At 37.1% G+C, this 14,618-nt stretch overlaps 1 protein-coding gene across 1 annotated transcript in view; it reads left to right on the top strand.

The window, feature by feature from the left end:
• chsy1 (chondroitin sulfate synthase 1) overlaps positions 1-13,455 on the top strand; it is a 73,441-nt gene extending 59,986 nt beyond the window's left edge. The window contains exon 3 of the mRNA XM_058782004.1: positions 10,646-13,455. Coding sequence (XP_058637987.1) covers positions 10,646-12,244 — 1,599 coding nt within the window. The 3' untranslated portion in view covers positions 12,245-13,455. The remainder of the gene's footprint in view (positions 1-10,645) is intronic.
• The last annotated feature ends 1,163 nt before the right edge of the window (positions 13,456-14,618 follow it).

Raw genomic sequence — 14,618 nt, 5'->3', positions numbered from 1 at the left:
TACTAGTAAATTAATTTCATTTACTAGTGGTTTACTACTTTCATTTACTTTCATTCACTTTACTATTTTATTTTAGATGGTAAAGAACCTCATTTTGGCTTCTTTTGAGGTCCCGTGATGAGAGTTCAGCTGGACATGCGTGTTTGTCTTGAGGGAGGTCAGAGAGCGTCTGACAGCGCTGAAGTCTCAGCTTTGATTAGTCTCTGAGTGCGTCAGCAGATGTTAATGAGGAGACCTTGACCGGCTGCCTGGGCTCCCAGAATCCAGCGCCATTAGCGTCCCGCTCCGGTGCTCTTTCTTCTCTGCGTGGAGCCGCTCAGCTGACAGGTGTTGGATGAGGCCGTCAATTATCAGAGCTGAATATCTGTGTCAAGCTCCATGAATCGATCCAATAAAGAGGGCAGTGACAGAAGCATCCACCTCCGCTCACCTTCATTACCTGCTGAGAGCGTCCTTTGTGACAGACCCCCGCTGCCCCTCAATGGGGCCAATTATTGACCGGAATGATCCGATCCGCAGGCATTGATGGACAAATCGTTGGCTTTTTATTAAAACTCAGAGGTTTGGTTTCTGAGGAGCGTTTGAGGTGAAAGAATTTTGTACGGTTTCTCCTGTTGGAATATATTTCCATTTATTTAATATGCTTATTGAATTTTAACAAGTGGTCATTTATTAAATGTAACTCGTTCTTTTCAGTGTAAACCCTGGATAGATTGGGACTTTTTTTATATAGAGCCTTGTGAAACGGTTTAAGTCTTTTTTAAATTCCATTTTAATTTTCTCAAATTCCATTTTTTCCATTTTAATTTTTCTGGATTCCGTTTTAATAGTTTAATTTTAGTAATAAAAAAGTATGTACATAACAAAAGTTTATTAATAGTTTAACAAAAGTTACATTTCTAGGGACCTGTGAAAGCAGGGTTTTTAAAAAAAAAATTTGTTGTTGTTACTACTAGGGGTTGCACCAACTAATCGACTAGTCGACTTTAATGCTCTGCCATGATGCTTTAAGCTTGACGTCGACTAGTCGCTGGCCCTATGGAGGGCACAATAATATAAGAAATCTCTGAAGGACTTCCACATTTAAGCTCCGTTTCCAAACAGTTAAAATGACAAATAAATGCATACTCTGAAAGCGCTCCACAAGACATGTGTGATTATATTACTGGATGCTTGAAATTGAACGGGAGAATGCACGTTTTAAACAGCTTATAGTACAGGTCAGTTAATCGCCATTCTAATATAATGCGCTGCTGCTCTGTAACGCGCACACATAGGCTTCAGACAGTAGCGCGTACATCACGCGCAGATCGCGCGTGCACAGAATCGTTCAGCGTGGAAATGTATTGTCAACACTGTTCTGCGATTTATCAATAAAATAGCTTAGAAACTGAAACGTTCAAGCATATATTTCTTATTAACTAAATCCCACAGCTTCATTACTAGTAGAGAGTAGCTGCCAGGTAGAATTAATTCACACACGCAATTGCTCTCTAATGCATTCAATTCTAATAATCAGCGACTAGTCGACTTTGAATCGACTTTCTTCACATAAAAGTCGACTTTAAAAAATCAGAAGTCGTTCAACCCCTAGTTACTACTACTACTAATTTCCTTTTTTTAATTACATTTTTTTCCCCTTTTTTTTCAGTTAATTTTTCTGGATTTCTTTTGAATTGTTTAATTCAATTCTAATAATCAAAAAAACATATCTAATTAACTAAAATTGTGAAACTTATGCAGTATTGATAATAAAAAAAAAATTGTCCTTAAAGTTTTATTAAATTCAGTTTTTTGTGCATCATCATTTTTCTGCATTCAATAAAAACATCTTATTAATTGAAATAGTAAATCCTATTGATTTATGTTTGTGTTTTTGTTTTGTTTTTTTTTTTTTTTTTACAATAAAGGGGCCCGAAATCTTTTCTTTTTTTTTTTCTTTTGCATTTTTCTGGATTTAAGGTTAAATAAAAATTAACTATCAATCAACAACAGAGTTTTGATTAAACGGGATGTTTATATACCTTTTTTATAAATCGTGCCAGCAGTAATTCATCAAATGATGTTTTTTGCATGATGCCGATTGCATTCAGCACTGGCATTCACACATTACCTGATTTTCATGATGATTTTTTTTTTGGGACCTCGTCACTTTCTGGCCGAATGCATGCGCTCTTTTCTGCTGATGAGACCCGTTGACCTCCAGAAACAGACGGGTGATCCTTTGGCACATCCTCACGCTCTCATTCTGCTTCAAGAACGTTTCTTGTTCTCAATCAACAAGGCTTTTTCACAGTGATACAGAGGACGCAGCTTCATCTGCGTCATTGTGAGTGTTGCATAATGCTGATTTTGAATGTGGCACGCTGAAGTGTTTTCATGCGGCGAGAGAAAGCGTGCCAGTTCAGGCCCAGACCAGAGACGTCCATCATTAAGCGACAGCGGCGCTGAAATCTCCATTATTCAGGTTCCTCTTGCGAGCAGCCAGCAGATGACTCTCTGAACTGAGCCAAATGAGCTATTCACCGTTTTATGATGTTAGGAATAAACCTTTTAATATTGTTAGAAATGTGAGAGGTGTGACTTCTCAAACTAAATTATCTTTACTCTTCACTTTGCTTTAGATGATAGTAATGTATTTTGTCTGCACATTTGTTTTGTTTTTATTGGGGTTTTTTATTGTTTATTGCTTTCGAAAAGGCAAACAACCAAACTACGTTTTTGAAAAGAAATTTAGTTTGAGGAAGAATATTTTTTCTTTAAAATGAACGATGTTTTTAATAATAAAAATTTGTAAGTTATTTAGTATTTCATAGGTACGATTACATATTTATTTATTATTTTAATAGAAATTTACTTTGTTATTTAGTATCTCAGGCAGCATTACAATTTAGTTACTTTATTTTATTTTTATTTTATTTACCATATTTTAATAGTATACATTTGATGTCATTTAGCATTTCATAGGTAAGATTACATCGATTTACTTTTAATACTTTTATTTTTTTTATCTTGTTATTATTTTAATAGAAATTTACTGTAATGTATTATCTCAGATATTATAACATCTTTATTTACTTTTTTTTTTACATTTTATTCACCATTTTATTAGGTTTTTTTTAACTATTTGAGTTTTTCTTAGGTACAATTTATTTAATTTATTTAGCATAGTAAAAACATCTTTTGGCTATGATTTGTTCATTTTCAACCTTTTTTATATTTAGCATTTTTCAGTAAATGGCAAGTAATTAAGTTTTCTGTTTATGGCTGCTTGACTGTTACGACGTCTTTTCTGGAGATGGCTGTTAGAAAGAGGATTTGACCATGATTACATAGTGATTTAGATTTAATTTACATAATGTTTCATCTTTTTTATTTATTTATTTTTTTACTTAATGCATTTATAAACAAATGTTTCGGTCCAGTCCTGTGCCATCACGCATAAGATATTAGAGAGAAAGTCTCCATCTGTTTTTGATGCTCACCAGCAGTGTGAAGAGTTCGGCCATCAAATCAGCCCTGACAGATGTTTAACACCAGGAGGAATCACTTCCCATTAAATAGTGGAAAGAATTACCGTTGTTTTACTTCACAGTCCTTTGAGTTAACAACGCTGGCAAATGTTCCAGCACAAATGGATGCTTTTAATTCTCTGTCTGGGATCTGTAGGGAAGGACTCACACATATATGACTTTGATTCAGGCTGAGCTGTGATGCTGCTTATTCATGAGCAGATAAATCTCACTCGCTCTGATGGGTTTAAGACGCTCTCTCCGGTCAGACGCTGATTAATCTAATCACATCACAGGAACAACAACACCTCACGTCACTGTCCGGCCCTGCGCTTCACTGACACTATGATATTAACATGCAAAAAAAGTATTTTATAAAATAATATAAATGTATGCATTATATAAAACTTGTGATGCATGAAAAAACTTGATGTAATAAACCCTTATTTTATGGAGTATAAATTCACCACAAAATATTTGAATTTACTCCAAATTCACTGGAAAGAAAAATGAAAGCGAATGTAAAATATTATATAAATATGATATTATAAATATAGTATTATAAAAATAATGCATCAAAATATTTACTTAAATCACCACTTACTATTTGAAAACAGCAAATGTGTTTTAACTTATTGTTGACAAGGCTGCTTTTTTTTTTTTTTTGGTATTGACACACTTATATTAATTGGCTAAATGGGAACAGTTATCAGTCGATGCATTAATCTTAAAATGCACATTTGCATATGCATATAGCAGCTGGTATACTGCTTTATCAAAGCTGTTTCTGTGTTTTCAGCTTAGAGATTAATACAGCGTCTAATTGAAAGTGAGTTTTAATATCTTATGCACTACATTAATCTTCTTTTAAGGATATTGAAAGCATGTTTACTCCCAACCAAGCCAAATGAACGGTGAATGTGCTTGAGTTAGGCCTTATATGACTTTAAATGAGGGAGCAGCTTATTAGCAGATCACTCCTTTACATGTTAGAAAAAGGAGAAATAAGTCACGTTATCTCAGCAGCTGCAATCTGAAGCCAGTAAGTCAAGCGTGGCTTGTTATCGGAGCTGTGGACGGATTGAATCTGAGCTGTAATCTCACATCACATGCTCCAGCGGCGGGATGTGCTTCTCCATGTCAGATTTCATTCCCACGCTAATTACCATCCCGAACAAATCTGCCAGTCAACCAACACTGTCATAATAACGGAGAAGAAGTCATGAGAATCAGCTGTACGTCACAATCAATCAGTGCTGGTAAAGAATAAAAGATGGAAAAAGCTCCGCATTCACAACACATTTGACTAACAGGATATTCAACTGAACGATTCATTAGGAGCGTAAATGGGGTCAATTATGACAACATGTTGACTTTAACATAGGCTCCCGTGCCAAGCAACTCTCCCGCTGTGTTTGAAGGGAAACAGGGCGCAGGAGAAGTCAAACATTCATCTGTGAGTCGCTTTACTCTGATCCCGGCGTCTGCGTGTCACATTAGGACTCGCTCTGGTTTTGTGCACTGTTAATGCTTTTTTCTCTAGCTTTTTGTCAACAATTCAAGCTTTACTTTTGCTTAGGGCTAAAAGTGACTGCTTTCAATGTGCATCACATGACAGGGACTCGTTTGCTAAATGTAATTCAGTGATTTGGCTTACAGTGTAGAGATGGGTTCATGATGCAGTATATGGAGCAGCTGATACTTGGCCTTTGTGAGATTACTGTCATCAGCTGATGATCATTCACAGATTATAGAATTAACTGAGCTTTGCTATGGCCAATTAATATTGTGTAATATTGTATAAATTAACATTTCTTCTGGGGATGGATGGATGGATGGATAGATAGATAAATAGATTATAGAATTGCTAGAATTAATTGAGCATGTCTCCTTGCCAATAAATGTTCATTCCTCTTGTGTAAATTCCAAAATTTTTATTTTTAAATATGTTAATAAATAAAACACCACATAATATTGAGTAAATATTATGTAATTTTTATTTAATTTTTTTTATATTATGTAATGCATTTCAGCAGTCTCATTTAGCATTAACAAATTGTCATTTCCAAAAATGTGTATTATTTATTCATTTATTGGAAATTTTAAACATTCTCTAAAATATACATGTGTGTGTGTGTGTATATATATATATATATATAAGTAGATAGGTTTGATTTGATTGATTGATTTACAGGCTTGTTTATTGGCTTCTTGTGTAGCTTGAATGATTATTATTGTTCTCATATGTAGAGCATTTTGTTGTGGTTTACTGGACTAATTCTCATGAGCGCGAGTGAATGATGACAGAATTTCAGTCTTTTGGATGAGCTGTTCTTTTAAGGTTTTCTCGTTCGAACCTTCTCGCTTTAGCTTCCTGTTATGGGCTGTAATGGAAAGCCGTCGAGTCCTAACAGAAAGCAGACTGATGCTGTCATACAGTCGTGTGCATTTATCTGTGGGAATGAAGTGATTGTTTTGTTGTAATGTATTTGTTTAGGCTCGAGGACGTCGTGTGATTGCGCGATTGCAGCTTGAGTTCATTTCTCTGGCATCCTCCATTACAGGGACACGTCTGCTATCTGAATGTCAGCGCAGTCTAAATGTTTTCATTTGTGTCAACTGCCGTACGCAGAGCTGCAGATGGGAAAAGGGCATTGTGGGGGAAATGAGTAAATCCATCTCATGACCTAATTGGTGGCGTGTTTTTAGTAGCTTAAAAAGTCTCACATTGCACAGTAACCTCTCAGAACACCTATAATACCTGTATTTATAGCCCACAGTCATGAAAAACCTGTAGACATATCTGGGAATTTCCTAAATGGAAATAGCTTTCCTGTAGCTCAAATAGTAGAGCATGGCGCTAGCAACGCCAAGATCATGGGTTCGATTCCCAGGGAAAGCAAGAGCTGATAAAATGTAAAAACTGTAACTTGAATGCAATGTAAGTCGCTTTGGATAAAAGCGTCTGCTAAATGCATAAATGTAAATGTAAATGTAAATGTAGGCCTGGAGGAGTCATTTCTGTGAGCTTAAATTGAAAGTCACGGAAACTTTAACTTTTTGTGAGTGCAATCGCATCCAGTGTATATATATGTGTGTGTGTGTGTATATATATATATATGTATGTATGTGTATATATATATATATATATATATATATATATATATATATATATATATATATATATATATATATATATATATATATATATATATATATATATATATTTGTAAATATAATATTTAACTATTACTTCTCAATAGAAACAACAACATATATGCAACGTAGTGATGTAACGATTACCGGTTTGACGATAAATCATGATAAAATTCCCCACGATTAGTATTACCGTTTCATTTAAAACCGTATTAATTATCATTTAAAACCGTATTCGATTACCGCGATTTGAACAACTCCCAATAAATAAATACTATTCAGCATAAAGCACCGTTTTAAGTAACAGTCTCACGTGCGCACAGCACGCAGAGTAGTTTCATTTTGAGTGAAAATAGGGCGGAAAAGCTGGGATGTTTTAAAAGAGTGCTAAGGGAATTATACATATGAATGAATTAATTATATGAATGTACCTCTGAAGGTTCTGACTGTCTTCAGAAACGATTCAATGGCATTTTGTTTTCATCGTCTCTCCATGTAATACCTAAAGGAAGTGTTCTTAATCGTTATACTGCTTTGTCCACGGAGTTTACAGGAAACTGCTGTAATTCAGCTTTTCCATAAGCGCCACCTGCTGTCAGAGAGTGGATTTACAGAGACTTATATTTACATTCAGTCTGTGTGCAGTTTCTGTCTGGCCAAAAACGGACCGAGTTTGCATGCCCCGCTGTAAATTTTGACCGATTGATGGAAAACAAGTTTATGTGGATTCTACACATTTAAACAATTCAGATAAGTTATCTAGAATTATTTATGGAGCAGATAAAATGCATATAATTTATTAATCAATTATCATTTTGACTTAACACCTTTTCTTTATTTAGCCTACAGGCTGAAACTTTTTCAAAGCTTTATTAAACTGTTGTTAGTCAAATTGTCGTTTAAAATAGGCAGTGGCTATTTACACTAAGTGAAAATGGCAGTATTTTTAGTGATATGCTATTTATACTAAGTGCAAATAGCTATAGATTCTGTTTACACTGTTAAAATAGCAGGATTTTCTGCTATTTATACTACTTATTGCAAATAGTGGCAATGATCTGCACCTCAGTATAGTAAAACATTATAAAACAGTACGCAATAATAACGTATTGAGTGTTAATTTTCATTTTAATTCATATTAAATGGATGCCACCTTATTGGGACAAAAGCCCTCCCTACACCTACCCTAACCCTACCCCATACTTTATTTTCAACTTTTTGATTATTTCCTTCATTTTTATTAAAAATAAATGCTTTTCTGATGTGATCTGAAATTTGAAAAGGGAGAAAAAAAGTTTGCCAAAAAGCGGATTTGAAACTGGGTCGATCAGGTCAAAAGGAGTAGGACACACGCTTTACCATCTGCGCTACTGGAGCTGATGATTGGTACCCGTCTTTTGTAATGTTGACTAGCCCAGTCACACGTTGGTGTAAATAGCTTCTGCCAACAAGGCGGGCGACACTCCATTTAAGATCCGAACATCATTGGTAACGTTATTGGTTTAGTGATTATGCAAACAAAAAGTCATTTTATTTGTTGATTTTTAAATATAAAACTTGAAGTGATTTAGCCTATGTGTCGTTACTTTTTGAACATCTCCAGCACATTTTAACAATACCGTGATAATTTTGGTCATTATAATCGTGATAAGAAATTTTCATATCGTTACATCCCTAATGCAATGCTGTTCTATTATATATGAAATAATTTTTTTAAATAATAATTATATAGATTGGTTTGTATACATTATTCATACATTGGCTATAAATTATTTATAATTAGCATGGCAACCACTACATTTTATTTTTTTATTATTATTATTTATCTAATTTTTTTTGAAAATCTGGGAATCTAGTACCTGTAATACTGGCCATGTAGTATTTATTTATTTATTTGTTTATTCAAACCCCCTCAGAACGCTTTAAATACCCTACCAATGGTACCATTTTTATAGCCCACAGTCATGAAAAATCTGGAAATATCTGTGAATTTTAAGAAACGCAGCCTTGAAAGAGTCATTTCTGAGAGCCAAAATTGAAAGTCATGGAAATTTCTAGAGCGAACTGCATTTTTCTTGGCTCTTTGAGAGTGCAATCTTATCCCGTATTCACATGCTTCAATTATCCAGTAATCAAAGTGGGAAAGTTATGGAAATTCGTCGGTCAAAAGGTTTGGGAAGCCTCTATAATAAAGATGCGCTTTGAGTGGTTTTGAATGAGAGCCTCTGCTTAAAGACTAAATGTAAGTGGTTGCTTTGGGGCAGAGAGATGCTCTTGTAATTTCGTTAATAACACTGATGCACCTCGTCCTGGCATGTGAGGACCAATTTTGAGTTTGAACCGACCTTCAGTTCCTCTCCAAGTTTTACTTCTCTAATTCTGCCTCTATTCGTAGACGCCACTCATTATTATTGGTATTTAACTCCAAACGCTAATGAACGGCCTGGAATTTTTATAATGAATCATAAAGTGCCTTAAGAATAAAGAAGTGACCCGGAGTTGGGATAATTACGGTCTGGCTAATGATGAAGTGTTCCCACAATCCTGACTGCTGTGGAGAAGCGTTCTCAGGCTTTCTCAGGTCAACCTAACCTGCTTATTGGCACCGTGTTCCTCTCACACCCTTATTACCCTTTCAGCCAGAGCCAGCAGAGCTGCAGTTTGGAGCACCTGGTTTTGTCTTCAATGATTGCAGGTTATTACTTGGTCCACAAATGATTCGACAGACTTGTGGGATATTGAATCTGAGAACGTAACTGGTACTGAGTTGTTGCTGTCTTTGTGGTGTCCTTCATGCCAACTTTACGCCTTTTAAAGCACAATATATATTCAATGTAATTTAATGGCAGCAACAGATGGCATGAAAGTAGCACTTGTTATTCTCAGAATGGACAAATATCAACTGATCTATCATTACTTACATTGACTTAAGAGCAATATTTTTAGACTTTTAGACTTTGATAATATATCAGACTTACAGGATATATTGGACACCCAGCACTGGAGTTATAAGAGCATAATTTTATTATCTATCTTTTTATTTCACCAAGTATTTTTAAAATAATACATATTTTTATATGTTTGAAAGTATAAATGATTTTTATACTAAATTTTATTTTCATTTTTTGTTGCTCTTGCTCTTTTACACTTTACAGGACTGGCTAGAAATGGGTTCGTCAGGTCTTATGACTAGATGAAATGAAAGTAGTGCTTACACTTGTTATTTATCTCAAAATGGACAAATATTAACTGATCTATCATTATCACTAGTCGTCTCAAGTCATACTGTAAGTAGAGTGATATTTTTAGACATTTCAGATATTTTTAGTAATGTTACAATATATTGGACATTGTCCACTCAGCACTGTAGTTTTCAGGAACAGCTTCTTTTTTTTAATTCATTATTTTATTTACTTAAAGTAGTATTTTCAAATTACATAATGTTTTTATTATTATTTAATATTTTTATTTGTCCATTTATTTATTTATTTATTTATATATATATATATATATATATATATATATATATATATATATATACATTTTAAGAAGAAGAAATTGCTTTATAATAATAATTGTTGTTGTTGTTGTTCTTGTACTTTTGCCCTTGTGTATATATATGTGCGAACCACATTACAGGACTGGCCTAGAAATGGGTTAGTTGGGTCATGTGACTCTGTGCTAGTGATGGTATCACCTTCCAGACTCCTCAGACAGGTCTTGTTCTGTAATCTTACCCATGTCACGGTATCGCTTTTGATTCCATGATTGGTCTGTGGGACACTTTCCAACCTTCTCCTGTGTCTTAAGGCAAACTCGCTTGTTTGCGTTTCAGTTTGGCCTTTAATTTGAAAATAAGTGTGCATTCTACCCATTCTTGTTTTTCGTTTCCAAGCTTTTAATGATCTGTCTTCATTGCACAGTTCAGCCGTAACGATGTCCAATCCACTCATCAATACCCATTTTCTCTCTTTCAGATGCAGCAGCTGTTCTATGAGAATTACGAGCCTAACAAGAAGGGTTACATCCGTGACCTCCACAACAGCAAGATCCACCGGGCCATAACCCTTCACCCCAACAAGAACCCGCCGTACCAGTATCGCCTGCACAGCTACATGTTGAGCCGCAAGATTGCGGAGCTGCGCCACCGTACCATCCAGCTCCACCGTGAGATCGTGCAGATGAGCCGCTACAGCAACACCGAGGTGCACAAGGAAGACCTCCAGCTGGGCATGCCTCCGTCCTTCATGCGCTTTCATCCCCACCAACGTGAGGAGGTGCTAGAATGGGAGTTCCTCACGGGCAAGTACATTTTCTCATCCTCGGACGGGCAGCCTCCGCGTCGGGGCATCGACTCCTCGCAGAAGATGGCGCTGGACGACATCATCATGCAGGTTATGGAGATGATTAATGCCAACGCCAAGACACGAGGAAGAGTCATCGACTTCAAAGAGATCCAGTACGGCTACCGAAGGGTCAACCCCATGTATGGGGCCGAGTACGTACTGGATCTCCTGCTGCTCTACAAGAAGCACAAGGGGAAGACCATGACGGTGCCCGTAAGGAGGCACGCCTATCTCCAACAGACCTTCAGTAAGATCCAGTTCCTGGAAGACGAGGAGATGGACGCGCGAGTCCTGGCTGCCAGGATCAACCAAGACTCAGACTCGCTGTCTTTCCTGTCCAACTCTCTCAAGATGCTCGTCCCATTCAAGCTGAGCAGCCAAGCCGGCCTCGAACAACAAGAACCCAAAGAGAAGAAGATCAACATCCTCGTGCCCCTGGCGGGACGCTACGAGATCTTCGTGCGCTTCATGGCCAACTTTGAGAAGATCTGCTTGATTCCCAACCAGAACGTCAAGTTGCTGATTCTGCTCTTTAGCACGGACAACAACACGGAGCGCATCAAGCAAATCGAGCTCATGAGGGAGTACCACATGAAGTATCCCAAAGCCGACATGGAGATCAAACCGGTTTCTGGACCCTTCTCCCGTGCTCTGGCCCTGGAGGTCGGCTCGGCCCATTTTACCAATGATTCCTTGCTCTTCTACTGTGATGTGGACTTACTGTTTACTCCCGACTTCTTGAGCAGATGTCGCGGGAACACCATACTTGGAGAGCAGACGTACTTTCCCATCATCTTCAGCCAGTACGACCCAAAGGTTGTCTATGCGGGCAAGGTGCCCAGTGACAACCACTACGTGTTCACCTCCAAAACGGGCTTGTGGAGACACTACGGTTTCGGGATCGTCTGCGTCTACAAAGGAGACTTGGCCAAAGCGGGTGGCTTTGACGTCTCCATCCAAGGTTGGGGACTGGAGGACGTGGACCTCTTTAACAAATTCGTCCAGTCCGGGATCAAGCTTTTTCGCAGCACGGACACCGGCATCGTGCACGTCCACCACCCCGTGGTTTGCGACCCCAACCTCGATCCCAAGCAATACAAAATGTGCCTGGGATCCAAAGCGTCCTCGCACGGCTCCACGCAGCAACTGGCGGAGCTGTGGTTGGAGAAGAACGACCACGGCTTCCGAAAGATCTCGAACTCTAATAACGATTCAATGAGGACAGAATAGACCCGGCAAGCGCACACAACCCACCCGTCTGTCTTCCTCTTTATGGTGTTTTTTAACTACCTTATTTATTTTTTACAGAAAAGACTTCTGTGGATATATTTTGAAATAAGAACTCGTTTTGTAAACTGTACAGGAGCAGCGCGACACTTTCAGACTCGGATCTTTTTTTTAGCAGCGTAAGGAACATTGATCTATTTTACCAATCCAATACTGAGCATTATATTTATGGCACCTCACGTACAGACTGCTGTGGACCTCGCCGGAAAATGCGTCATGATGGAAGAGGGAGTTTGGACACGGACATGTGGTGTCTGGCAAACGGTAAATGTTTATTTGTGAATGTTTACAGAGAGCTATGAACAAGTGATTCATCCTTGGAAAAGGGGATCTATAAAATAACAATCTTAATTGTGACAATTAAGGGCCATTGATCAAAAGTTGCTCCCTTTTTTTTTGACTTTTGGTTTGTTTTTCCAGTTTATTTGTCTGGGGGATCCATTGTAACACTGTTTTGTTTCCATTGATTTTGATTTAATTTTTATTGACTTCTGTGAATGAAACTGCTGGATGTAGATCTTTCCAACTCATTCCCACTGTCTAATTTATTGAACGTTCAGTCTCGTACGATATCGGGCTGAGGTTGTGTATATTAGAGATTGTATAACCGTATCAGTCATGGATAGTGTTTTTGTTCCTCTACATTTTCCTCTCTCTATCTCGAATTGCTTTGATTACCAAAGACTTTTTTTGCACAGTTGCTGTAGGTGATTTTTGTTTGAGCGTGCTTGTGTATGTGTGCGTGTGGATGTCCGAATGCAAGATGGAGCGGGAAAAACGTTTGAATTGTACTGTAGGATGGCGGTACCGATGACCAGATTTCTATTCTACACGGCTTTATGAACGTTTGTCGACAACAAGCCACTTTGCGATCTATTTTCTTTTGTTTCATTTGCTCCTGTTCATTATTTAATATTTGATACGGTTGCATACAGGCCATTCTCCTGTGATTTGAGCCATACACTCCACAGAGGGAATCGGCCCAAACCGCTGCCTCGCCTTCTGAAACAATGACCGATCTCCCACAGTAGTCTGTTTCTTTGGTTTTTGTTCTTTTCTGGGGCATTTTCATACTTCAGTTCTCTGTTAGCCCACATACAACTGGGACAAAACTTTTATATTTAATAAAATGGAAAAATGTCTATCAAAATGCATCATGTTTTGATTTCTGTGTCCAAAATATGCCATGCCTTAAGGCCATTTTGTTTGCCTTTAAATTGCTTGTTAGAGCATCACAATGCACACTTTTAAAGGAACGTTCCAGATTCTAAACAAGTTGAGAACTCCCAAACAGATGTTTACTGTAGTGCATTATGGATGTATATGTGACACAAATTTCAATGCAGAAAGTGCCTGCATGAATTATTTAATGCAAAAATGTGTTATTGGATGTGTGACATCATCTAAATCATCCTTTTAGCGGCGAAACAGCTTTTTAGTAGATGCTTTAATCCGAAGCGACTTTTATGCAAGGATAAAAAATACATCAGTGAGCGTTTTTCCTGGGAATCTAACCTCTGACACTAGTAAGCATGTTTGTGCAATTCTTGAGTTTTCTTAAGTAATTTACTGGTATCAATGCCAGTATCTTGCGAAACTTGCCAAGTTTACCAGCTCTATGTCGTCATGACAGGACAGAACGATTGGATTTAACTTTGCATAAACAAGGTTAGTAAACAGTCTTTCACACAACCTAAAATATTATGACGTCCATTGTGGAACATGACTGTTTTTATGAGTTGTGAAATGATGCTTTCAATGGCTCAACTTGCATTAAACTCAGAAAACAACTAGAGTATCTGTTCAATCTCATGTTGTGTTGCAAGCATTTAGACCCAGAGAGGATTTTCTTCTTCCCGAAAAAAGTGCTAATCACACTGGACTAAAACCAAATAAATGTTGATTTTTTTTTTTTTTTTACTTTTTGGGGGATTTTTTTTCCGCCATCTGTTACACTTGTGGTATTTCCGTTCAAAAATGATCATACAAAAAAATGCTTAATTTCTTATGATATATTATTACCGAATGTCGAACTTGTTTTCTTTCAATTAGCACAGGTTTTGAGTTTCCTTTTGGAACCGACTGATCGTAGAGTTTATGCACCTCAGGTTTTGAGTGAATTTGCCCAAGTTATTCACAAATAATGTTTTTTTTTCCCCTTCCAAAACTAAGGTATATTGACTCGGATCAATGAGGCCTATGATCAATCAGTTCCAAAAAGAAACACAAAACCTGTGCTAATTACAAGAAAAAAAGTTGACAGTGAGATTGAATTCAAGATTTTGTGATATCACATCATTTTTGACCTGGAACACCA

The sequence above is a fragment of the Onychostoma macrolepis genome, chromosome 07 (genome assembly GCF_012432095.1).
Source record: "Onychostoma macrolepis isolate SWU-2019 chromosome 07, ASM1243209v1, whole genome shotgun sequence".
Lineage (NCBI taxonomy): Eukaryota > Metazoa > Chordata > Actinopteri > Cypriniformes > Cyprinidae > Onychostoma > Onychostoma macrolepis.
This window is presented reverse-complemented; position numbering and strand designations above follow the sequence as displayed.